This window comes from Dendropsophus ebraccatus, chromosome 7 (genome assembly GCF_027789765.1).
Source record: "Dendropsophus ebraccatus isolate aDenEbr1 chromosome 7, aDenEbr1.pat, whole genome shotgun sequence".
Classification (NCBI taxonomy): Eukaryota; Metazoa; Chordata; class Amphibia; order Anura; family Hylidae; genus Dendropsophus; species Dendropsophus ebraccatus.
The window spans coordinates 99,016,883-99,042,655 of record NC_091460.1 but is presented as its reverse complement, the minus strand read 5'-3'; the positions used below and the strand labels follow the sequence as shown (position 1 = coordinate 99,042,655).

The following is a 25,773-nucleotide window of genomic DNA, read 5'->3' as shown; positions in this document are numbered from 1 at the left end:
TGGTGATGTAGGCTGGAGGTCAGATCACTCAGTTGGTGGAGCTAGAGCTCAGAGACTAGATTCAGCCAAAGCCTTCTGTGACATCACAGGATGACGTGTTGTCTCAGACAAGAGAGAGGAGCCCAGGACCTGGAGACAAAACACGTTTTGTAGTAGTTCTTTTTTCCATTTCCTGTCATCCATAGGCATGCCCAAGTGATAAAACTGTAATTAGTAAGTTATATGTCCTGGGGTGATAGGTATTAGTTATTTAAATACAATTTTCTGCTACCAGATAACCAGCATATTGCCATATTCACAGGCAGCAATATCCATAACAGATTTGTATGAAAATGCACTTGTATCACATGGAGTTCATGGCAAAATCTGCTTAGGCATATGTTGAAATCTGTGTATTAGAACACCTTCATAACTATTGCATGACTATAGGGCCCCTGTAACTACACACCTCATGCAGCTTTATTATATTCAGGGGTGGATCTTATAAGAGATTGTAATAAAATTGTAATGAAAAGCAGTCAAAAAGTTGCATATACGCAATCAAGGTACCAATAGAAAGTACAGATCATGGCGCAAAAATGACACCTGAACCAGCCCCATAGACCAAAGGATAAAAGCGTTATAAGCATGGTCATAGAGCAATTTTAAGGAGCATTAAGAATTTTAAAAAGGTTTTAATTTTTTAAAAGCCATCAAATAAAAAAAAAGTTTCACAAGTTACATATCGTGGTAATCGTACTTACTTGAGGAACATACACTCACCGGCCACTTTATTAGGTACACCTGTCCAACTGCACGTTACCACTTAATTTCTAATCAGCCAATCACATGGCGGCAACTCAGTGCATTTAGGCATGTAGACATGGTCAAGACAATCTCCTGCAGTTCAAACCGAGCATCAGTATGGGGAAGAAAGGTGATTTGAGTGCCTTTGAACGTGGCATGGTTGTTGGTGCCAGAAAGGCTGGTCTGAGTATTTCAGAAACTGCTGATCTACTGGGATTTTCACGCACAACCATCTCTAGGGTTTACAGAGAATGGTCCGAAAAAGAAAAAACATCCAGTGAGCGGCAGTTCTGTGGGCGGAAATGCCTTGTTGATGCCAGAGGTCAGAGGAGAATGAGCAGACTGGTTCGAGCTGATAGAAAGGCAACAGTGACTCAAATAGCCAACCGTTACAACCAAGGTAGGCAGAAGAGCATCTCTGAACGGACAGTACGTCGAACTTTGAGGCAGATGGACTACAGCAGCAGAAGACCACACCAGGTGCCACTCCTTTCAGCTAAGAACAGAAAACTGAGGCTACAATTTGCACAAGCTCATCGAAATTGGACAGTAGAAGATTGGAAAAACGTTGCCTGGTCTGATGAGTCTCGATTTCTGCTGCGACATTCGGATGGTAGGGTCAGAATTTAGCGTCAACAACATGAAAGCATGGATCCATCCTGCCTTGTATCAACGGTTCAGGCTGGTGGTGGTGGTGTCATGGTGTGGGGAATATTTTCTTGGCACTCTTTGGGCCCCTTGGTACCAATTGAGCATCGTTGCAACGCCACAGCCTACCTGAGTATTGTTGCTGACCATGTCCATCCCTTTATGACCACAATGTACCCAACATCTGATGGCTACTTTCAGCAGGATAATGCACCATGTCATAAAGCTAGAATCATCTCAGACTGGTTTCTTAAACATGACAATGAGTTCACTGTACTCAAATGGCCTCCTCAGTCACCAGATCTCAATCCAATAGAGCATCTTTGGGATGTGGTGGAACGGGAGATTCGCATCATGGATGTGCAGCCGACAAATCTGCGGCAACTGTGTGATGCCATCATGTCAATATGGACCAAAATCTCTGAGGATTGCTTCCAGCACCTTGTTGAATCTATGGCACGAAGAATTGAGGCAGTTCTGAAGGCAAAAAGGGGTCCAACCAGTTACTAGCATGGTGTACCTAATAAAGTGGCCGGTGAGTGTAGATAACAGTTTTACCATAGGACAAACGGTGTAAACACAACACCCCCCCCCCCCCCCCAAATACAAAAAAATTGCATTTTATTTTCAATTTCACTGCGCAAATATTTTTTCCCTTGTTTCACAGCATATTTTATGGAAAAATTAAGTCTGTCATTGCAAAGTACAATTGGTGGTGCAAAAAATAAGGGGTTTGTGTGGGCCTGTAGATTAAAAAAAAATGAAGTGCTACGGCCTTTTAAAACGAGAGGAGGAAAAATCCTCTCCGAACCGTGACACTGCTATTGCCATGTAACAGTGTAGACTGTTTCCCACAATCCCTCTTGCATGTGAAGTGAAAACCAACTGCCAGTACTAATGAGACGGATCACGTGACTGTGATTGAACTTAGTATGAGTAACCCAACCTGGCGGATGCCTGGTGGGTCGTTACCAAGGGCAACAGGTTATAAAAGTAAGCAGCACATGGGCGATTAGTGAGTCTATATCTCTCAAACAATACATTGTAAGAAATGCTTGCACATTGGATAGAGCTATAGACTAGAGATGAGCGAACCTCGAGCATGCTCGAGTCCATCCGAACCCGATCGTTAAGCATTTGATTAGCTGGGGCTGCTGAACTTGGATAAAGCTCTAAGGTTATCTGGAAAACATGGATACAGCCAATGACTATATCCAATATAGCCAATGACTATATCCTAAAACTATATGTTTTCTACATAGCCTTAGGGCTTTATCCAACTTCAGCAGCCTTGAGCATGGACTCGAGCATGCTTGAGGTTCGCTCATCTCTACTATAGACCTAATTTTTTTTGTGACAACCCCTTTAGGCTCAAAGAAAGCTGACACTGAGGTGGAGCCTGTAAATCGGTAACCAGGAATAAAATTCCATATACTAGTCATGTAATGGTCAGCAAAGAGATGACCATCGTATTGTTTCGGGACATGTTTTGGGCTGTTTATAACTCCAAATACATTTAAAAAAAAAAAAAACTAAAAAACACAAGAAAAATAATTTTACGTCCAAAAAATGATATGTTTACACAGGACTAAAATGCAGCATTTTATTGCCAAATTTTATTTCCCCATTCAAGCTATTTGGGTAAACCCACAAGAGAGAAAAATACCCAGTATAACATAAATGCTGCATATATAAAATCTGCACTATAGTCAGCTTACATTCAGGCTTTTCCTGCAGTCGCATTTTCGTAAAAAAAAAAAAAAAAACACGTACGCCCAAGCAAAAATGAATGTTAAAATGAAAAAGAAAGCATACTCTGCCCTGATTTCCTCCGCTACTGCTGATCTGATGGCTTCCAGCCTGCCTCTCACTGCTGCTTCCTGGTCCCTGTCATGTCAGCTGTGCACTAAGCCAATCAGTGACTGCAGCAGTGACCAGCCCCGCCAGCACTAGATGAGTGGGCAGGAAGCAGCGCCGAATGGCGGGATCAGGCGTGGCATGGTATGATTTGCAAGGATTGGGTCCCCACTCCTGCTACTAGCTCATTCTATGGAGCATTTTATTCTATGAACTGTATGAAGATTTTATAATAGTATAGAATAATTTTACTGAACTTAGCACTAGGATCACAACCGTTTCACTTTCTGGAGTAAATCCATATGCATTTTTTTTTCCATTTTTATACCACTTACAGCTCAGTACCATCTGTCACATTTAACACCATCGCCACAACCCCCCTCCCCCCTTTTTCATTTATCTTTAAACACAAAACTATTTTTAGCATATAAAAAAAACAAAAGTTTCTCCAAAATTAAGACCTCAAAAATAAGACCTAGCTTTATATTGCAGGCGTTTTGGAGTAGGCTTAAAATATAGGTACATGCTGTTTAAGGTGTAGCTCACCTGTGCCGAAGTGTAAAGGCCCTTTACTTTATATCAGCTCTTATTCGCAGAAATGGAGGATGGAGGAGCATCATTATTGGACGCACATCTCTCTGTGTAAGCAGTGGATGAGCGGCTGATAATGATTATTACGATACAGCGATCTCGCTGGCCCCCGTTTGCAGACGTAGTCGGACAAATATTTTTACAGCCCATAAAATGCCATAATTCAGTTGCTGCTTATTGATACCAGTATCTATGTGTGTAGATAGTTTCTATGTGCTATCCCTAAGCTTGTATATGTAAACAGAGAAGTGGTGCTATACAGAAATTCAAGAAATTCAAGAGAAGGAGACAGCATAGATCTGCGTATGGTGCTATCTTCTCTCTGAATAGCAAGGCCTCCCTAGTGTAAAAATGTGTTTTGTCATTCTTTTAGCTTGTTTATTAAAAAAAAAATCAGAAATCGCAGTTAAAGTGGTTAGGCTGCATTCACACGTTCCGAGAAATTTATAGCCCATTGCTTTGTATTGGGCTATTCACATGATTTCCATTCCGTTCTGTTAAAATAAGACATGTCATAACTCAGAACGGAAGCACAGCATGGATTTTCCATAGAAATCAATGAGATCCATGTTTTTCACGGATGTACTTTCTGGCCTGTATCGGCCAGCCCTACAATAATCTGTGGGGCCAATGTTTCTATGGCAGTTTTCTGATAGGTCAGTTGTAAAAAAGCGGGTATACTCCGCAAATGTGCAAAAAAGAAAGGAAAGGATCAATAATAAATATGCGGTACTAGTATGTACATGCGCAAACCATTTTAATAGCCAAATGGGCCAAAACAGTGCACAGCTAAACACGTGTGTGGTGCGATGATGGCATATGTATTAAGATAAATCTTTATTATTATTATTTTTTTTTTACCTTTGATGGAAACCTAAACCAGCTGGCTTACTGTGTGGGGCATGAACAGTCAGATACCTTTTTATATGGCATGCATTTCCTAATGCCTTTATAATTATTACGGTATTTATAGTGTGTATAGTGTTGTGATATTGCCACTATGACCTGTGCGTTCCATTATAATCTGTGTGCATCTCTTCCCATGCAGATGGCATCAGCTACAGACTCTCGCTATGGGCAGAAAGAATCCTCTGACCAAAACTTTGATTACATGTTCAAGATCCTAATTATTGGGAACAGCAGCGTGGGCAAAACCTCCTTTCTTTTCCGATATGCAGACGACTCGTTCACCCCGGCATTTGTCAGCACGGTTGGAATAGACTTCAAAGTGAAAACTATTTACAGGAATGACAAAAGAATCAAGCTGCAGATCTGGGTAAGGCTATAATCAGTACTCCATTACTATTACAGCAGGCACAGAGATGGCAATGTGCAGGTTCTAGCTTCTTAAAGGCAATTTATAGAAATACATGATTTATGCAGAGATGTATATCAGATTTTTTTTTTTTTGCTTCCTCAACTGAGAGCAAGAGAAGGGTTTATGCAATGTTGAGCCATTTTGTAAATGCTTTGCTTGATGTATCTTTTATTGATATGGAGTCGCAAAACTCCATTCATGCCTAAAGGGTGTCAGAAAGTTATATAGATGTGGAAATGACTTATTTGCTCCTGCTCTGGACAGTTCCTGACATGAACAGAGGTGGCAGAAGAGAGCACTGTGTCAGACTGGAAAGAATACACCACTTCCTGCAGGGCATACAGCAGCTAATAAGTACTGGAAGAAAAGAGGTAATTTTACAAATCTATATAACTTTCGGACACCAGTTGATTTGAAAGGAAAATATTTCTTCCTGAGTACCCTTTTAAATGTCTAATTCTACAGGTTATCTTTTAGGCTATAGTCACACTACGTTTTTGCTGTCCATTTAATGTGTACTTAAAAGAAAAAAAAAAAACGGATGCTGTTGTATACAACTAGAGCGAAGCTGTTAGGTCACGTCTGATAGTGGCATGGAAGTAAATTACTATGTGTTTCCAATGGCAACCTGCAGACTCTGAAAAGCTGCTTTGTATATGAATGGGAGAAAGCAATATGAAATGACTCACAATGAATACAGTAAGAAAACAATATTTGCAAAATTCTTGTATCAATTTGCATTCGACATATTATGTGCAGAATAAAACTTTTAAACCTACCCATCCCTTCATAATAAGGGTTCGAGCCAACATAAGTATCTTACTGATCAAAACTCTATTATTAAGCCCATCCGGAATGTTACCCAAAATAAAGACATCCGGGGTGAGCTCCAAATTAGTAGCAAGCTTCTGAAATATTTTATCTGCAACCTCCCGCCAGAACTTTCCGATGGCTTGACATTCCCACAACATGTGTACCATATCTGCATTCCACTCACCACACTTCAAACAGCATTTCTCCCCCCCGTTAGTAAATTTATTTAAGAGCTTTGGGGTACAATACAGATTGTAAATAATCTTAAGCTGGGTCAGTCGATGGTTGCGATTGTTTGAGGAGATAGCAACATTCTTAAATATTCGATCCCAGTCGTCGCGATCATGGAGGTTCAACACTTCCTTCCAATACCTGTTAGCCTTAAACATGGATTTGCTAGCGGTTGTATTCATCAAATGCTTATATATTACTGTAAGTGGTTTCCCTTTAGCATGAGGATCCCCTAAATAATCTATTACTATGTGTGATTCTAACCAAAACTTTTCCTTCTCTCGTGTCTTTCTGCATTCTTAATTTGTGCGTATCTAAATTTAAATCCCTCATGGAGGGAGTATCTCTCTTGCAATTCCTCATAGGGAATCAACTTCCCATCCCGAAACAAATGTGCAACTTTATCTATTCCTAACTTTTCCCAGCAACCAAAATCCTGCATTTTGAAAAACTCTTCACAATACCTATTTCTCCATATAGGGGTACAATTCAGACTCCCTTTTATTCCTAAAATCTTTTTTAAGTGTACCCACACTTTCTCAAACAAACGGTGCGTTCCCCAGTTACCTTGTGCTAATGTTCCATTCTCTAACATGGCAAAAAAATCTTGACTCACCCCTTGACAGTGTTTAATTAAATGGAAACCTAGTTCCGAACCAGACAAAGTCTTTATTTTGGCCAACTGGGTAGCTAAAAAATATACCCAAAAGTTGGGAAGTGCGACCCCGCCACCATGTACTGGGAGACAGAAGAAATGCTGCTTGATCCTGACTCTCTTCCTTCCCCATATGAGACTGTTGAGAACCCTCTCAAGCTCTTTAAAATACTTATCCTCAATCGATATGGGGGAGGCCCTGAGAAAGTACAACATTTGTGGAAGGACCACTATTTTAATTAATGCAAACCTGTCTGCCATGGAGAGGGGCAGGGATCCCCAAATACCGACCTTATTCCTTATCCTCTCCATGGCAGGCAATACGTTAAGCCTGACATAATCTTTCACATTACCAGATATGCGAACCCCTAAATACTCTATGTTCTCCTTACAATGTTTAACTACCAATTTATCACCTAAAGATACCTGACCCTCATCTAAAAGCAACAATGTAGACTTTTGCCAATTGATCCGAAGACCAGAGAAGCGACCATAGTTCTCAATAGACTGAATAATTCCCGGTATAGCACACTGAGGGTCCCTTACAAACAAAACAATATCGTCGGCATAGAGGAGAAGTTTCTCCGCCTCACCGCTCACCCCAAATCCCCTGAAACCTACATTACTAGCAACAATTCAAGCCAATGGCTCAATAAACAAAGCAAATAGTAACGGGGAGAGAGGGCACCCTTGTCTTGTTCCTCTTTCCAACAAAAAGGACTCCGTCAGGACACCACCAACATTAATCCTAGCTGAGGGGCAACTGTATAACATCCTTACCCATTTTACAAAATATTCACCTAATCCAAATCTTTCCAGGGTGGGGAAGAGGAAGGTCCACTCGACCCTGTCAAAGCCTTATTATGAAAGGATGGGTTACAAAAGAGCCCCCCTCAGTTATGAATTGGAGTAACCTAATTAGTATTGTGAGAAAGTATGAAGTGAGTTATTATAGACAAGGACCTAAAGGATTGAAGATTGGGAAGTTATGGGCAGCATGGGATAACGAATGAGACCCCTATGGTGACAGTATGTTAATTAATAATGATTTGGGTGTATTTGTGTAATTAGGAATCTTTGGGTTAGAGGTTAGATGTGTATTTGCGTTGGAGGGTTTTTTTTTTCTTCTCCTCTCTCTCTTCGGTCCAGGGGTGGGGGGTTAGAAGGGTAAGGGTTTTGATAATATTACAATGTAATGATATGAGAACTTGTATGTATATGGAAACAGGTTAATGTAATATTTGGATATGCTGAGAGCTGTGCTTAATGTTTTTATATTCTTATTTGGCTTGGATAAATAAAAAAATTATAAAAAAAAAAAACCTACCCATCCCTACTCCATCCCCCAGTGTCCATCCCCACTCACTGATTAGCTGAGCGTGCAGACAGGTACATGAGGTTGCAACTTAAGGAGCCAGGTATGTGAAAATGACAGGAGGCAGCCATCAGCGAGACCCAGGAGCAGGGATGCAAGGGGCGGCCTGCCATCAGTGCCAGTTTGTCTATGCACTGGAGAGAGGCCTTGTGCCCCCTGGGTGATGTGCCTTCATCAGAATCAGGTCTGGCCATGAAACTGGCACCAATGGCAGAAACTGGGCGGTGGTGTAAAAAAATGCACTGTGCCACGGAGATGTACGTGCCAACGCTTACCAGGTAGTGTAAAAAATGTTCCCACTAAGTGAAGAAGTACATTCGCTTAAACATACCATCCACATGTCTGGTATTGTAATATGAGGTGCAAATCGGCAGGGCGAAATTCTGCCATGTGTGAACATACCCTTTCAGGTGGTATTCTGTAATATCTCCCTCTGGAGAGGCTCTGGTTTACCCTTAGGAAGAAATACCTTTTCCCCATTTTAATGTCTCGCTGCCTTTCCCCAGCTGTGTTGACTTCTTCTGTTGACTTTAAGCCACACTAAGACCTAATGGAATACTCCGGGCATTGATAATTATTTTTATATATTGCTAGGGTTGTATAGAAAGTAATAAGCATCCTATTCTTACCTACCCTGCTCCCTGGACATCCTCCTGTCATATCTTCGGGTACCCTGCTGAAGGCTCCAGTTGCTTCTTCTGAGATGGACTAGTCTTGGCAGTGACAGCCTGCTCAGCCAATCACTGACAGTGGCGCTATCCTGCATCAGTCGGTGATTGGCTGAGCCTGCTGATACAGGTCCATCTTGGAAATAGCGGCCAGAGTCTCCAGCAGGGAACCTGAAAGTGTGACAGGAGGATGTCCAGGGAGCAGAGTAGGTGAGAATAGGGTGTTTATTACTTTCTAAGCAACCCCAGCAATATATGAAAAGATATTGATGGCCAGAGTATTCCTTTAACCCCTTAACGACATCGGGCGTAAATTTACGCCCTGATGCCGGTAAGGGAGTTCAGAGCGGGGCCGCGCGGCGGCCCCGCTCTGAACCGCGCCGGTCCCGGGTGCCGCGTGTAGCCCGGGACAGTAGGTATTAGCGGGCACGGTCCGATCGCCGTACCCGCTAATACAGTAATCAGATGCAGCTATCAAACATGACAGCTGCATCCGATTACCGGACGCAGCGTCATCCCTGGTGTCTAGTGGGGAGATCGCTCCTCCGGGATGTTATCCCGGAGGAGCGATCTCCGTAAATGAAGCCGGCCGGGGACCGCTCCAAGATGGCGCTGTCCCCGGCTCGGCACTCGTTTACCCGGAAGTAAACGAGTGCCTATCTCATGGATCTCTGCAGCATATCTATGCTGCAGAGATCTCAATGAGAGATCAAAGCACTTATACTAGAAGTCCCCCAGGGGGGCTTCTAGTATAAGTGTAAAAGTTTAAAAAAAAATGTCATTATTAGTAAAAAGCCCCCTCCCCTAATAAAAGTCTGAATCACCCCCCTTTTCCCAGGTTATAAATAAAAGTAAATAAATAAATAAATAAACATGTTTGCTATCGCCGCGTGCATAATCGCCCGAACTATTACTTAATCACATTCCTGATCTCGCACGGTAAATGGCGTCAGCGCAAAAAAATCCCAAAGTGCAAAATTGTGCATTTTTGGTCGCATCAAATCCAGAAAAATTTTAATAAAAAGCGATCAAAAAGTCGTATATGCGCAATTAAGGTACCGATAGAAAGAACACATCATGGCGCAAAAAATGACACCTGACACAGCCCCATAGACCAAAGGATAAAAGCGCTATAAGCCTGGGAATGGAGCGGTTTTAAGTGTCGTATATTTGTTGACAATGGTTTAAATTTTTTACAGGCCATCAAATACAATATAAGTTATACATGTTACATATCGTTTTAATTGTAACGACTTGAGGAACATATATAACAAGTCAGTTTTACCCCAGGGCGAATGGCGTAAAAACACATTTTCCCCAAATAAACAAAATGCGTTTTTTTTTTCAATTTCACCACACTTTGAATTTTTTTCTGGTTTCGCAGTGTACTTTATGCAAAAATTCAGCCTGTCATTGCAAAGTACAATTAGTGACGCAAAAAATAAGGGCTCATGTGGGTCTCTAGGTGGAAAAATGCAAAGCTATGGCCTTTTATGCACAAGGAGGAAAAAACGAAAACGCAAAAATCGAAATTTGCTCTGTCCTTAAAGGGTTAATGCTGACTTGGCTATTTTAAGAGCGGTCAGTGGTGAATAAAGTGTAGACCTCTCTGTCTATGGCAAGACTGAGCACAGCAACCAGACACATTGTCGTTATACTACATCAGCAAGGTCTCACATTACAGAAAAAAGCCATATGCATGAAAACACAGGCATTACAGTGTAGTAAAATAGCAGCAGGTGCAGAAGTGTTGGAGAGTGGTCCAATAATGATTGAAGGCAACAATGAAGCATGGTGGAAGTTTATTGCACAATTGGGACTGAGGATTTGGTCAGAATTAATGGTGTCCATAATGCTCAGAAATACATGCTCCAACTCCGAGCATTCAGCATTTGATTACCGGTGGCAGAAGAAGTTGGATGCAGCCCTAGGGAGTCCTGGTGGATGCAGCCTATGGCCTATTATTGTATTCAAAAAGCAGAGCAGCACTGTATGCTTAGGGAATGTGGATAAGTGCACACTAGAGGTGGACTGTCACCTTGCAGGGCCTTAGGCTTTATGTGTGTATCCCCACACAGGGGTAGCTGGTGTTGTCAGGAAGTGTTTGCCGGCCAGCTAATCCAGAGAACGGTATGCTCCCACTAGTGGGACCTGTTTAAACCATGCAGTAGGAAGAGGGAAAAATTGGATAAAAAGTACTAAAAATCTAGTTTATTGATATAAAAAACAAAAAAAGTACATATAGTAAGGCAAAAACACATTTTGGGAGTCACATATGCAATCTGATGAAGGGACTGAGTGACTCTCGAAATGTGTTATTGCCTGTACTATTTGTACTTTTATAATAGCTTTTATACCAATAAACTAGCTTTTTATACCTTTTACGATTTGTTGTGGAGAATACTGGTAGCACCAGGAATATATCCAATTTTTTTTCCTCTTCCTACTGCAATGTAGCACATGAGTCACCTCAAAGTCATACCTCGTAGCTAGGTACAAAGCCAGATACATGGGTCTTTCATTGCAGTTGTTAACATAGTGCATTTTAAAGTAACTTCCACTGTGAGGTAGGGACAGGGAGGCGCCTGTGAAGGGTTATGCATGTTATTCTATAATGGGTATGTCGTAGGTACTTTATTTTAATGAAATTGGAACCAACCTCACAGAGAAAGACCTATATATTTGGCTTTGTACAGTGGGGTTTGACTTTGAGCCGACCCATGTGCTTGTTCTTGGAAACAGCTCTATGCTTTACCCTCACTGGTATATACACTCACCGGCCACTTTATTAGGTACACCATGCTAGTAACGGGTTGGACCCCCTTATGCCACGAAGAACTGCCTCAGTTCTTCGTGGCATAGACACAACAAGGTGCTGGAAGCATTCCTCAGAGATTTTTGTCCATATTGACATGATGGCATCACACAGTTGCCGCAGATTTGTCGGCTGCACATCCATGATGCGAATCTCCCGTTCCACCACATCCCAAAGATGCTCTATTGGATTGAGATCTGGTGACTGTGGAGGCCATTTGAGTACAGTGAACTCATTGTCATGTTCAAGCAGAAATCGAGACTCATCAGACCAGGCAACGTTTTTTCAATCTTCTACTGTCCAATTTCGATGAGCTTTTGCAAATTGTAGCCTCAGTTTCCTGTTCTTAGCTGAAAGGAGTGGCACCCGCTGTGGTCTTCTGCTGCTGTAGCCCATCTGCCTCAAAGTTCGACGTGCTGTCCGTTCAGAGATGCTCTTCTGCCTACCTTGGTTGTAACGGTTGGCTATTTGAGTCACTGTTGCCTTTCTATCAGCGCGAACCAGTCTGCCCATTCTCCTCTGACCTCTGGCATCAACAAGGCATTTCTGCCCACAGAACTGCCGCTCACTGGATGTTTTTTCTTTTTTGGACCATTCTTTGTAAACCTTAGAGATGGTTGTGCGTGAAAATCCCAGTAGATCAGCAGTTTCTGAAATACTCAGACCAGCCGCCATGTGATTGGCTGATTAGAAATTAAGTGGTAACGTGCAGTTGGACAGGTGTACCTAATAAAGTATTAAAAATTCCTTTACAGAACAGACCCTGTATCCAACAACCCACCCCACCAAACTGCTAGCACTGTCCGTTTTGATGACAGTAAATCCTTACCGGTCTGGTCTTTTAAAATGCGCCTGGTGCCTTGGTTAGAGCAAAAAAATATCTTTTAATCTGTAGCAGGCAAGTCCAACTGGTGTGGCCTAGAGCATCTGTGCCCCAGGTTTGCGACACCTCTCCTTTCTTCCTCCTCACCCCCTTCATCAAGAACACCCCTGGGCTCCCCGCCCGTGTCTAGTCTCCGCGCTTTGCCTGTCTGCGCACTCTGAGGGTATGAATGACAGACAGAGAGGTCTGTTACTGGCTGTCAGTCTTCCCTCCAAGCGCGCTGACAAGCAGAGAGTGGTGACTAGACTGGCTGGGAGCCGCCCAGATTAGAAGACTACCTTCCCTCCTCTGCCTGTCATGCGCCTGGGTGATTAAACAGTTTTTTTTTTTTCTTTCGGGTATACAGCTCCTGGGGCTGCTGCAGGAGCTTTAAACAGCTGTTCAGGGAACCATATCAGGCTGATTGGTTCCCTTAAAGCCTAGGAGGGGTGAGCTTAGTGAGCACCTAGTGAGAATATTTACTCATGTATGTTATTGGTATAGAATTTTTATTTATTTTTTTTGCTTAGATTCTAATGGATTTGCTTAAAGTTCTATTTAAATTGTTCTTATTTAGAGTGGGACTTCGTCCCGATGCCCTGTGTCCTCGGTGCCGGAGAGACGAGGGAGGGATCCTGCACATGTTCTGGCGCCCAAAATTAATGAGGTATTGGCAAGAGGTTGCTTCAATTATCCACAAAGTCTATTCTGTTCACCTTGAACAGTCTCCCTTAGTTTGCATCTTAGGCTACGTAGAGGACATAGCCTTACCTAATCCTGGTAAAGTAGCTGTTGCTAGGATCTTGTATATGGCTAGAAAGCTGATAGCTCAATCCTGGCTTGACCAGGACCCTCTGACGAGTACTGTCTTTGTAGCTAAAGTTAACTGGCTTATTGCCAATGATAAATATGCCTATGAAAAGCGGGAGGCGATGAAAAAATTTGAGAAGATCTGGGCCCCTTGGCTAGATACCCCCGGTATGGCGCCGCCATCACTTACTAGAGGCAGGCTCTCTCCCTCAACGGCCACCTAAACATATATCCAGGAGTTTCTGCTTATAATGGAGGTTATAGAGCCTCTGTAATGGTTTACTGTCATTACTGCTGCGTACCCCTCCTCTTCTGAAGGGTTGTCTTTTTGGACTATTTTGGTTGTTGCCAATTTGTTGTTTTTACTTTCTGTTCTGTACTGTTTTGCGCAGGGTTTGGGCTACTGTACTGGCCTCCCTGTGGTTATGTGTCTTTCAAAAAATGCAAAACCTTTTAATAAAAATTATTTGATTAAAAAAAAAAGTTCTATTTAAATTAAATTACATTGTGCTACTTTTTATTTAAAAAGCAAACCAAACCTATAGTGCATGATGCTGGATGTCTTTGTATGGAATAGCACAATGATAAGGCTACACCTCCTATTATGTCAGAGGGTTATAATGTCCTTTTATTGTTGTCTGGGGAGATAAATTAGACAACAACAAGAACTTTCTTTTCCACATTCAAAAAATGCAAAAAATTCTGGTTAAGCCTAGATAAAATGCAATGTGCCATGTAATATGTCTATTATAGTATGATGACAGAGGTACAGTGAGGGGCCACATGATAGGATCTTTATATAAGCCCTTATATAGTCCCCCATACAATGCCCATGCTAGGCATGCTATGGCACCCTCACCAGGTGGTTTGCTTTAGGGCTGCTGTTACGGTTGAAACCATCACACTTTGTGGCCGTTTGGCCATGTAGGTTGCCCCTTCCATAAGGCCTTATGCACACATTCCGTGCACGGTACAAATATATATGGACATGTGCAACGGAACAGATTATCGCAACTCTCGGCATCATGCTGCAGAATCTGTTGGCTCTATATAAATATTATTATTATTATGATGCCGGGAGCCCCGAAACAGTTTAAATCTTAGCGCTGCTGTACTGATACAGATACTGGGAGTTCCGATAATTTGCTCTGTTGCAAAGCTCCTGAATATGAGGAATGTGTGCATAATGGCTGAAGATTTAAACATTTGTAGGCACGCAGACGAATTGATGGAGCGTCTTCAGCTCCCTATGGTTCACACGGTGTCCTGAATTTGACGCTTAAAGATATTGTGGTTGCGCTGATAACAAGCCTGGTCAGTGTTATGTTCCATCTGGAAAAAGCCAGGCATCATCAACTGAAAAACATATCCTGTGAAGACGTGATTAACAGGCAGCATGTTGTTTGTGGGAGGTTCAGCGGCGTCACTGGCAGATCTAGCTGGTTCACACAAGACATGGACTTGGAAGAACAGTGCTAGAAATCTGGGCACCTTTAGCCGTGTTTCTTAGCAACTTCTTCTAGGATCTGAGTTTGTGCAGAAAAGATGGTTGCTAAATGCCTCAAAGATTCTCCTTTAAAGAAGCAGTTCACCCCCAAAAATTTTTGGCCCCCCCAGTAGCCGCTGGCATGTATACTCACGGAAGATGGTCGATGTCCCGCGGCGCAGCTCCGTTCCCGTCCCGTGGTGCCGTTCAAATCTGGCGCGCACTCACTTCCGCCGGCGCTGTGACTCCTCTTCTCTCCCTTGTAATTTGAACGCCGAAAGTCACACGCTTCCATAGAGAATGCATGGAAGCGAGTGACTTCCGGCCTATAATGACAGCTCAGAGAAGAGGAGTCACAGCGCCGGCAGAAGTGAGCGCGCGCCAGATTTGAACGGCACCGCGGGACGGGAACGGAGCTGCGCCGCAGAACATCGATTATCTGCGCCGCAGAACATCGATTTTGGGTGAACTGCTTCTTTAACAGAACCTATAGACTCCTGTTGGGGCTTTTTTTTTTTTTTTTTTTTTCAAATGATTTTAAAGGGGTTTTTCAGTGTTAGAAAAACATGGCCACTTTCTTCCAGACACAGCCCCTCTCTAGTCTCCAGTTTGGGTAGGGTTTTGTAACTCCATTGAAGTGAATGGAGTTTAATTGCAAACCACACCTGAACTGGAGACAAGAGTGGTGCTGTCTCTGGAAGAAAGTGGCCATGTAGCAGACTATTGCTCCGTATAATAAAGACAATGATCATCGCCTGATCTTTGTAGTTTAAACTTGCCTAAAAATCATCGGTATAAAGTTTATATTTTCCTATTCTCCCCTGTTGTCCTGCAGCCTTCTGTCCATGTTCCCTGCTTACCACTGACACTTCTAGCCCATCTGTTCAGTGACAGGCTGCTCAACCAGTCACTGGCTAGGAGCTGTCCAGTCTTAACCAGTGATTGGCTGAGTGGCCTGTCACTGAAGTGATGGGCCAGAAGTGTGAGTTTTTATTTTTACAGTTGAAAGCAAGGACTGCATGGACATCACTAACTATATAAATGTGTGTGTGTGTGTGAGAGAGAGAGAGATATGGCCCTTACTGTCACCTCTTTACCTGTCCAGCAGATGAAATGGTAGTAAATAGCTTTGTATAGGAAAGGGCTCAATATCACATGTTAAATGAATTCTAAATCCCCATTGGCCTGTTAATGTGCTACTAAAATGTGCCAATACAATTTGATACATTGAATAGACTTCCAAATCTGTGTTGGATGTAGTTGAGCATGAAAACCCATAGGTATATGCAGGATTTATTATTGGCTGGCTAATAGACGCTGAAGGTTTCTACATAGAGTGAGTGTTCAGTGTGGAGGGTACGCAGACAGTCTGTAGTTAAAGCTGTTGTGACACTTTTCATTACAGCTCAATTATGGCGCATTAGTCACTATTAGACAGCAGATAGAACAGGTACGGCTTATTACCAATCTTTATACTGGATATAGTAACTGTTTAACTGCCCTCAGAATCTGGAATGCAAGAGCGGTAACATTTGAAGAGACGACTGCCCAGAGATATAACATATGGAAACCGTTTTAAGGGTAAATTCACACAAACATAAATTCCACTGCAGATCCTATGCCTATTACTTTCAATGAGGATACATACTCGCAGCGGGATTTACATCCCGCTGGGAGTATGTACGTGAAAGCGGCCCCCAGCCGGCCAGAGCATACTTTACCTCCTCCCCGCTACCGCTTGCTTCGGGGGCTCCCGACGTTTTCACGTCCTGTTCAGCATATCAGTGGCTGCGGCAGAGCAGCGCAGACAGCAGGAATCAGAAGCCGATAGTTCAGGTTCATACAAACCCGAACCTCAGCCGGTTCGCTCATGCCTACCGAGAACCCCCGAAGCAAGCCGGAGCGGGGTGGAGGTAAAGTATGCTCTGGCCGGCCAGTCTCAGATATGGCTTTTTCTTTGCCACACTGCCCTGAAGCCCAAAATCCCGCAGCCGCCTCTTCCCTGTAGATGTTGACACTGGTGTTTTGCGGGTACTATTTAATGAAGATGCCAGTTGGGGACCTGTGAGGCGTCTGTTTCTCAAACTAGAGACTTTATAATGTGCTTATCTTCTTGCTTGGTTGTGCAACGCGGCCTCCCACTTCTTTTTCTACTCTAGTTAGAGCCTGTTTGTGCTGTCCTATGAAGGGAGTAGTACACACTGTTGTAGGAAATCTTCAATTTCTTAGCAATTTCTCGCATGGAATAGCCTTCATTTCTAAGAACAAGAATAGACTGTCGAGTTTCAGATGAAAGTTCTCTTTTTCTGGCCATTTTGAGCGTTTAATTGACCCCACAAATGTGATGCTCCAGAAACACAATCTGCTCAAAGGAAGGTCAGTTTTGTAGCTTCTGTAACGAGCTAGACTGTTTTCAGATGTGTGAACATGATTGCACAAGGGTTTTCTAATCATCAATTAGCCTTCTGAGCCAATGAGCAAACACATTGTACCATTAGAACACTGGAGTGATAGTTGCTGGAAATGGGCCTCTATACACCAATGTAGATATTGCACCAAAAACCAGACATTTGCAGTTAGAATAGTCATTTACCACATTAGCAATGTATAGAGTGTATTTGTTTAAAGTTAGGACTAGTTTAAAGTTATCTTCATTGAAAAGTACAGTGCTTTTCCTTCAAAAATAAGGACATTTCAATGTGACCCCAAACTTTTGAACAGTAGTGTACATACTGATCCTGCAATGTCACAGCCCCACTAAAAATGCCAATCGGTGACTAAGGCTGGACACAGCTGTAGTCACTGATTTGCCGAGCAGGTTGCCCCTGTGGGGCGGTGATGATTCAGAAGCATGGATGCTAACCTCTGTATCACTATGTCTGACCTCTATAACACAGGTATCTGGCATTGGTAGCAGTTTTTCTTTGTGTATGGTGAATATTCAATTAGAAACTTAGAATATTGTCAGCAGAAAAGACCACCTGCTCCATCTAGTCTAGTTCTGAATTGTTCTGGACATGAAGGCTAGAGACTAGCTGCATCTACTGCACGCACAGGAGAATCTGCTTTATATCTTTGCCTTATTTAGTCAGAAGTCGCTCCAGGATCATGTAGGACATTTCACAGGAGAAGCTGCTAAGCCAGATCTACTTACACCAGATACACTAATAGATACACACAATACGATAAATAACCCCCATCATGACTGGCCCTTTTATGAAGGAGTCTGAGTCGGTCATTGATAGACTCTGCAGCCCTGCATACGACCACGCTGGGTTGGTTCCGTGCAGAAGCCATATTGGATGAGAATAGGACTTTTGCACGGAAATGACCTGGCTTGGCCATATCCATAATTACCGGAACTTCCTGTTGCAAGAGCCCCTGCATGACAATTGGGTCAGCAAACTTCATGAGAGAGACGTTTTAATATTCTGTCTTTTCGCCACTCTGTTGACATACTCTCTGATTATACAATACAGGTTCTCTCACCTAATTCTAATATCTATGTCTTGCAGGACACCGCTGGACAGGAAAGGTACAGAACAATTACCACTGCTTATTACCGGGGGGCTATGGGCTTTATCCTGATGTACGACATAACCAATGAAGAATCGTTTAATGCTGTACAGGACTGGTGAGTACAGACAATCTGCCTGGTGCTGGTATAAGGTCTGTCTGTGCCCAATGATGTTGACTGTCGGTGCCCCAGATCCAGAGCCTTACAACTGATGAATATAAATTGAGGGAAAGCACTGGAGTTCAATATTTATTTTACACTTGTGGCTTTAAAACATACTGAAGTTGTGACTTTTTTTTTTTTTTTTTGCAAGCGTCTACCTAGTCTGGCACCAGAGCGCAATTAAGTGTAAAGACCATGGGGAAGTGGGGCAAAGGAAAGGATATTGCCAGGCGTGTTCCTAGAAATGCTCCTTTGGCCTATAATTGTCCCGGGAAAACGCATGATCCTCGGCAACTTTTGGACTGCAGCAAAATTTATCACTATTGGCTGCACAACTTCCTGTGTAAAAGAGGGCTGTGTGGCTGATAGCAAAGGGAAACTGACAGTACAGATATGTAATTAGGATATAACGTACATATAGGATATGTATATCCACTGCTGTATCTTCAGGCCACCGGGGGGAGAGGTGTCCCCTGAAGATACAGCAGCACTGAAGGTATTTTTTTACTGCCGTGTGATCTGGTAACTCAGATCTGTACTCTTGGTTTCCATGGCTGCATGAACTATACAACCTGGCTGCGCGATTAATTGTGCTGTGTAGGACTACGTTCACACGTAGCAAAAGTGGCAGAATTCCGCCAGCCTCCCTGTCATAATGAGAGTCTATGGGAGGCTCGCACGGCTCCTCTCTGCGTGCTGAAGAATGAACACGTTTATTCTTCAGTGCCGAGAGAGGAGGCGCGCAAGCCTCCCATAGACTCTCATTATGACAGGGACGATGGCGGCATTCTCCGCCGCAGAATTCCGCCACTTTTGCTATGTGTGATTGTAGCCTAAAAGCACTGCAGACGAGCGCCAATCTCGTGGCCGGTACATCGTATAGTATAACGGGACCCTTAGGGCCCCATTCCACCGGACGATTATTGTTCAGATTATCGTTAAATTGTTCGAATCTAAACGATAATCGTTCGGTTGAAATGCAGTTAACGATTAACGACCGAACGAGAAATCGTTGATCACTTTATAAGACCTGGACCTATTTTTATCATTGCTCGTTCGCAAAACGTTCGCATTGAATAACACGTCGTTCGCAGTAGATACGAACACAATAGCGAAGAAAAATTGATCGCAAATACGATCATAAGTAACGATTATCGTTCCATGGAAATGAGTGAACATTTTCAGGTCTTTAGCAATAGCGGTCGTTTGAGATCGTTGATCGTTAACGATTATGCAAACGATAATCGTCCGGTGGAATAGGGCCCTTACTCTTTAGCAGATAGGGGAATATAGGGGCAGGGAAACAGCCAGAAGTACAGTTTTTGGGGATGCTTTTTCTAAATTTCCATTTTACTATCTGTATTTTAAAATAATCCAGAAATTTTGAAGTTTTCATCTAGACCTCTAGGCTTAATCTAGGTGACACTGAATGTGTCAACACATATCAGCACATTGGAGAAGCCTTGCAGGAGAATTTTCAAATCCAACAAGGGACAACATCCGCATTGAGTGCTCTGGTTTTCTCCCATATCCCAAAGCATTACCAATAGGTGAATTTGGAATTTATATTGTAAGCCCCAATGGGGACAAGGACAACTTTGAGTGATGACAAGCTCTATGAATTGCTGTGGAATATGTTGGTGCTATATAAAGGACAGTCTCTTAAAGGGAACCTGTCACCGGGGACGATGGCACAGAGCCCGCCCGACCCCCCGTTGCATCTCCCGGATACTTACCCTTCCCAACGAGTCCTGTTCCTGGAGCCGGTCCCAGGAGGAATATATCTGAGATGAGTCGGATGTCCATAGAGAATGATGGGAGCCCCGCCCGTCATTTTCTATGGGCGTCTGACTCATCTCATCGGCACGCGCGCACGGCTTCGGGCGCTGATATCTTTGTCCCGGGACTGGCTCCAGGAATGGGACTAGTCTGAAAGGGTAAGTATCCGGGGGCTGCAGTGGGGGGTTGGGCAGGGCCATCTTAACAGCATTATGGGCCCCTGGGCAGAGGTGCGAATTGGGCCCCCCACGGCCGCCACCATCAAAACCCCCCCATCTTGGCAACCCCTCCCCTAGCCAGTACAATTATTTCTGACCCCCCCTACACACACACTACCCCCATCTGACCCCCCTACACACACACTACACTCATCTGACCCCCCCTACACACACTACCCCATCTGACCCCCCTACACACACACACACACACTACCCCCATCTGCCCCCTCTAAAAACACACTACCCCCATCTTCCCCCCATCCTCCTACACACAATACCCCCATCCTCCTCCTCCTACACACACTACCCCCATCCTCCTACACACACTACCCCCATCCTCACACTCACACTACCCCCTACACACACACACACACTACCCCATCTGCCCCCCCTAAAAACACACTACCCCCATCTTCCCCCCTCCTCCCCCTAAACACACACTACCCTATCCTCCTCCCCTACCCCCATCCTCCTCCTACACACACACACACAACCCCCACCTGACCCATACACACACACTACCCCCATCCTACTCCTCCTTCACACACTACCCCCATCATCCTCCTCCTCCTACACACACTACCCCCATCCTCCTACACACACTACCCCATCCTCCTCCTACTCCTCCTCACACTACCCCCATCCTCCTCCTCCTCACACTACCCCAATCCTCCTCCTCCTCCTCACACTACCCCAATCCTCCTCCTCCTCCTCACACTACCCCAATCCTCCTCCTCCTCCTTACACTACCCCCATCCTCCTCCTACACACACTACCCCCATCCTCCTCCTCCTCACACTACCCCAATCCTCCTCCTCCTCACACTATCCCCATCCTCCTCCTCCTACACACACTACCCCCATCCTCCTACACACACTACCCCCATCCTCCTCCTCCTACACACACTACCCCCATTCTCCTCCTCCTACACACACTACCCCCATCCTCCTACACACACTACCCCCATCCTCCTACACACACTACCCCCATCCTCCTCCTCCTACACACACTACCCCCATTCTCCTCCTCCTACACACACTACCCCCATCCTCCTACACACACTACCCCCATCCTCCTACACACACTACCCCATCCTCCTCCTCACACTACCCCCATCCTCCTCCTCCTCACACTACCCCCATCCTCCTCCTCCTCACACTACCCCAATCCTCCTCCTCCTCCTCACACTACCCCCATCCTCCTCCTCCTCACACTACCCCAATCCTCCTCCTCCTCCTCACACTACCCCCATCCTCCTCCTCCTCACACTACCCCAATCCTCCTCCTCCTCCTCCTCACACTACCCCCATCCTCCTCCTCCTCACACTACCCCAATCCTCCTCCTCCTCCTCACACTACCCCAATCCTCCTCCTCCTCCTTACACTACCCCAATCCTCCTCCTCCTAACACTACCCCCATCCTCCTCCTCCTACACGCACTACCCCCATCCTCCTCCTCCTACACGCACTACCCCCATCCTCCTACACACACTACCCCCATCCTCCTCCTCCTACACACACTACTACCCCCATCCTTCTCCTCCTACACACACTACTACCCCCATCCTTCTCCTCCTACACACACACACATTACCCCCATCCTCCTCCTCCTACACACACTACCCCCATCCTCCTACACACACTACCCCAATCCTCCTCCTCCTAACACTACCCCCATCCTCCTCCTCCTACACACACTACCCCCATCCTCCTCCTCCTACACACACTACCCCCATCCTCCTCCTCCTACACACACTACTACCCCCATCCTCCTCCTCCTACACACACACACATTACCCCTATCCTCCTCCTACACACACTACTACCCCCATCCTCCTCCTCCACACACATTACCCCCATCCTCCTCCTCCTACACACACTACTACCCCCATCCTTCTCCTCCTACACACACACATTACCCCCATCCTCCTCCTCCTACACACACTACTACCCCCATCCTCCTCCTCCTACACACACACATTACCCCTATCCTCCTCCTTCTCCTACACACACTACTACCCCCATCCTCCTCCTCCACACACATTACCCCCATCCTCCTCCTCCTACACACACTACTACCCCCATTCTCCTCCTCCTCCTCCTCTTACACACACACACTGCCACCCCCCGGCCGCCAACACTATTCCCCACACACTATCCCTGCAGACCGCCATCCCCCCCGCCCCAAACACACACAGTAATCCTCCGGGGGTTACAATACTCACCCCCGTGGCCGTGCAGCAGTCTGAGGTAAAGGAGCGCGGCGGGGGAGAAGCCTCACGGCGCTACAGCTACTTGTGGACAGGAGAGAGGCGGGGCCGGAGCGTGCGGCCGTCCACTGCGGCCCTCCGTCCAATGAAGAGTGGGGTGATGACGTCACGATGGCGTCTGGACGTACGACAGCACTAAGTGATGCTGGCTGATCCCGCTCCCGCGGCCCGCTAGCGCCGAAGTAACAGCAGCATGGGGCCTCTGATAGTGATCTCTCACAGGCTCCGGCTGCTGTTATTTCGGCGCTGACGGGATCAAAAAGACTTTCGGGGCCCCCTCGGACGCAAGGGCCCCCGGGCAGCCGCCTACCTTGCCCAATGGGTAAGACGGCCCTGGGGTTGGGCGGGCTCTGTGCCATTGTCCCCTGTGACAGGTTACCTTTAATACCTTTAAATTAACCTGTTGATTGCACTTACTAGGTCAACTCAGATCAAAACCTATTCCTGGGACAATGCTCAAGTTCTGTTGGTCGGTAACAAATGTGACATGGAGGATGAAAGGGTTGTGTCATCAGAGCGGGGACGGCAGCTGGCAGAACACCTTGGTAAGACACCACTTTAGGAGTTCACCACTGATGGTGCCTATTATCACAGATAGGATAGGAGTAGTTTTTCACTGTTATGCATTTTATTTTTCGTTCTTTTGTCCTTGATTTTTATTTATTTATAATTTATAAAGAATAATTATGAGAGGTGCGGCTCAGGCGTTGGCTCCATGCTTCACATATGGTGGGACTGTCCGGTAATGCAGCTGTTCTGGATTGCTGTTTTTCCAGATCTATACACAGGTGACAGTATCTGACATTATGCCTACCCCAAAAATCGCTTTGCTATTCCCAGACCTATCACTCATGCAAAAAGGCTAGCTGTGCCACTTTTTGGCGGCATCAAGAACTGTTATCCCGAGACGCTGGGAGGTTCCCCCCCCCTCGGCTGTTCTTCTTTAACCAAACCCCCCGACACCCCCCCCCCCCCTTTTTTTTCCCCTTGTCTTTTCCCTTGTTTTTATTTTTATTCAGACACAGTGCTCCCTGCTGACATGTCTGGCCGAGACAGGAACTTTCCAGAGTAGGAGAGGTTTTCTATGGGGATTCATAGAAAATCGAGACAGAGTTTCGGCTAGAAATGTCAGCAGAGGGCACTGTGTCAGACGGAGTATAAAACTACATTTCCTGCAGGACATATTGTAGCTAATAAGTATGGAAAGACTTGGGATTTTTTAATAGAAGTAAATTACAAATCTATATAAACTTCTGATATCAGTTGATTTGAAAGAAAAAGATTTTCACTGGAAAACCCCTTTTAATGATGTTGATTTTTGTCGTGTTGTTTGATCGACAGCCCATATCCTGCATGTTAGGTGCATCGTAGGTAAACTACCTGACTGACACACTACCTGACTCAGACTTTTCTTTAGCCTGGGCATGTTACGACTTGCTACCTCTCTTTCATGGACTTCTGGGCATTGTTTGCCCTTCAAGACCCATCAGCCCTAGTTAAGACTTTGTTGAGCGCTCTCATGTCCAGATTTGTGAAAATGTATTGAGGGATTTCGTGTCTCTTTTTGTTTTTACTGATTACTTGTATTGTCAAAACAACTTCTTCTTTTTAAAAAATATATTTACAAAAAAATTATTATACAATACAATATAATCTCATCAATTATTTTATTTATTAAACATTTATTAGTAACGTGACAGCCTGTGTCCGTTAGGACGGGACCGTCTGTGTCACCTATAACCCTTTTTATAGTTTACATTTGTGAAAATTCTTTCCATCTGGTCCATCAAGAAGTTTGGTTTTGAGGTTTCCCTGTTAGGATAGGGAGGCAAGATGGATGATAAAATCTACTTACTCTATATTGTTACTTTGCAGGTTTTGAATTCTTTGAAGCCAGCGCTAAAGACAACATTAATGTGAAGCAGACATTTGAACGTTTGGTGGACATAATCTGTGAAAAGATGTCCGAGAGCTTGGATACAGCTGATCCAGCTGTTACTGGAGCCAAACAGGGACCTCAGCTCACTGACCAGCAGGCTCCACCACACCAGGACTGTGCCTGCTAAGGAACATGCCTTTCCCTGTCCACATATATACACACACACATACAGCATTCCGCACCCCTACCCCTATCCGCTGTAAGATGGTGACCTCTCCCTCACTGACCCTTAGGACCTGCATATCATCAGAAGATGACTTTGTCTGTTACAGCCTTTTTAGTTAGAATCTATGTAGCAAAGAGAGAGTTAAAACTGAGTGGTTGAATAAAAAAAAAAAATAGTTTAAAAATAAATTATATATAAATATATATATGTATAGAGAGAGTGGGTTAACATTAGTAATGAGAAAAAAATGACTGGAAAACTGCCATTTTTGTACAGTGTCTACTGAACTATTAAAATCACTGGTGACTTAAAGGTGAACTTGACTAAATGCTTTTTCTTTCACATCAACTGGTGTCAGAAAGTTATATAGATTTACAATTTACTTCTATTTAAAAATGTCCAGCCTTCCAGTGCTTATCAGCTGCTGTATGCCCTGCAGGAAGTGTGTATTCTTTCCAGTCTGACTCTCTGCTGCCACCTCTGTCCATCAGGAACTGTCCAAAACAGGAGAGTTTTTCTATGAGGATTTGCTACTGCTCTGAACGGTTCCGGACATGGACAGAGGTTACAGCAGAGAGCACTGTGCCAGATTGGAAAGAATACACCACTTCCTGCAGGACATACAGCAGCTGATAAGTACTTGGAAGGCTGAAGATTTCTAAATAGAAGTAAATTAAAAATCTATATAACTTTCTGACACCAGTTAATTTGAAAGAGAAACCTTTTTGACCACTTTAGCACTACGATCTCTATAGAGACTTAGACTCTGTACAAACTGGATTTTTTTTTAGCATTTTAATGGCAATA

The 25,773-nt window shown here is 44.3% G+C and overlaps 1 protein-coding gene across 5 annotated transcripts in view; it reads left to right on the top strand.

Annotated features, from left to right (window-relative positions):
• RAB3A (RAB3A, member RAS oncogene family) overlaps nt 1–25,360 on the top strand; it is a 70,312-nt gene extending 44,952 nt beyond the window's left edge. For 2 of the 5 annotated variants that reach the window (XM_069976661.1, XM_069976659.1), the window contains exons 2-5: nt 4,931–5,158; nt 18,431–18,549; nt 23,282–23,406; nt 24,737–25,360. In XM_069976661.1, coding sequence (XP_069832762.1) covers nt 4,931–5,158; nt 18,431–18,549; nt 23,282–23,406; nt 24,737–24,927 — 663 coding nt within the window. In that variant the 3' untranslated portion in view covers nt 24,928–25,360. The other 3 variants (XM_069976660.1, XM_069976663.1, XM_069976658.1) reach the window with 3 other exon arrangements.
• The last annotated feature ends 413 nt before the right edge of the window (nt 25,361–25,773 follow it).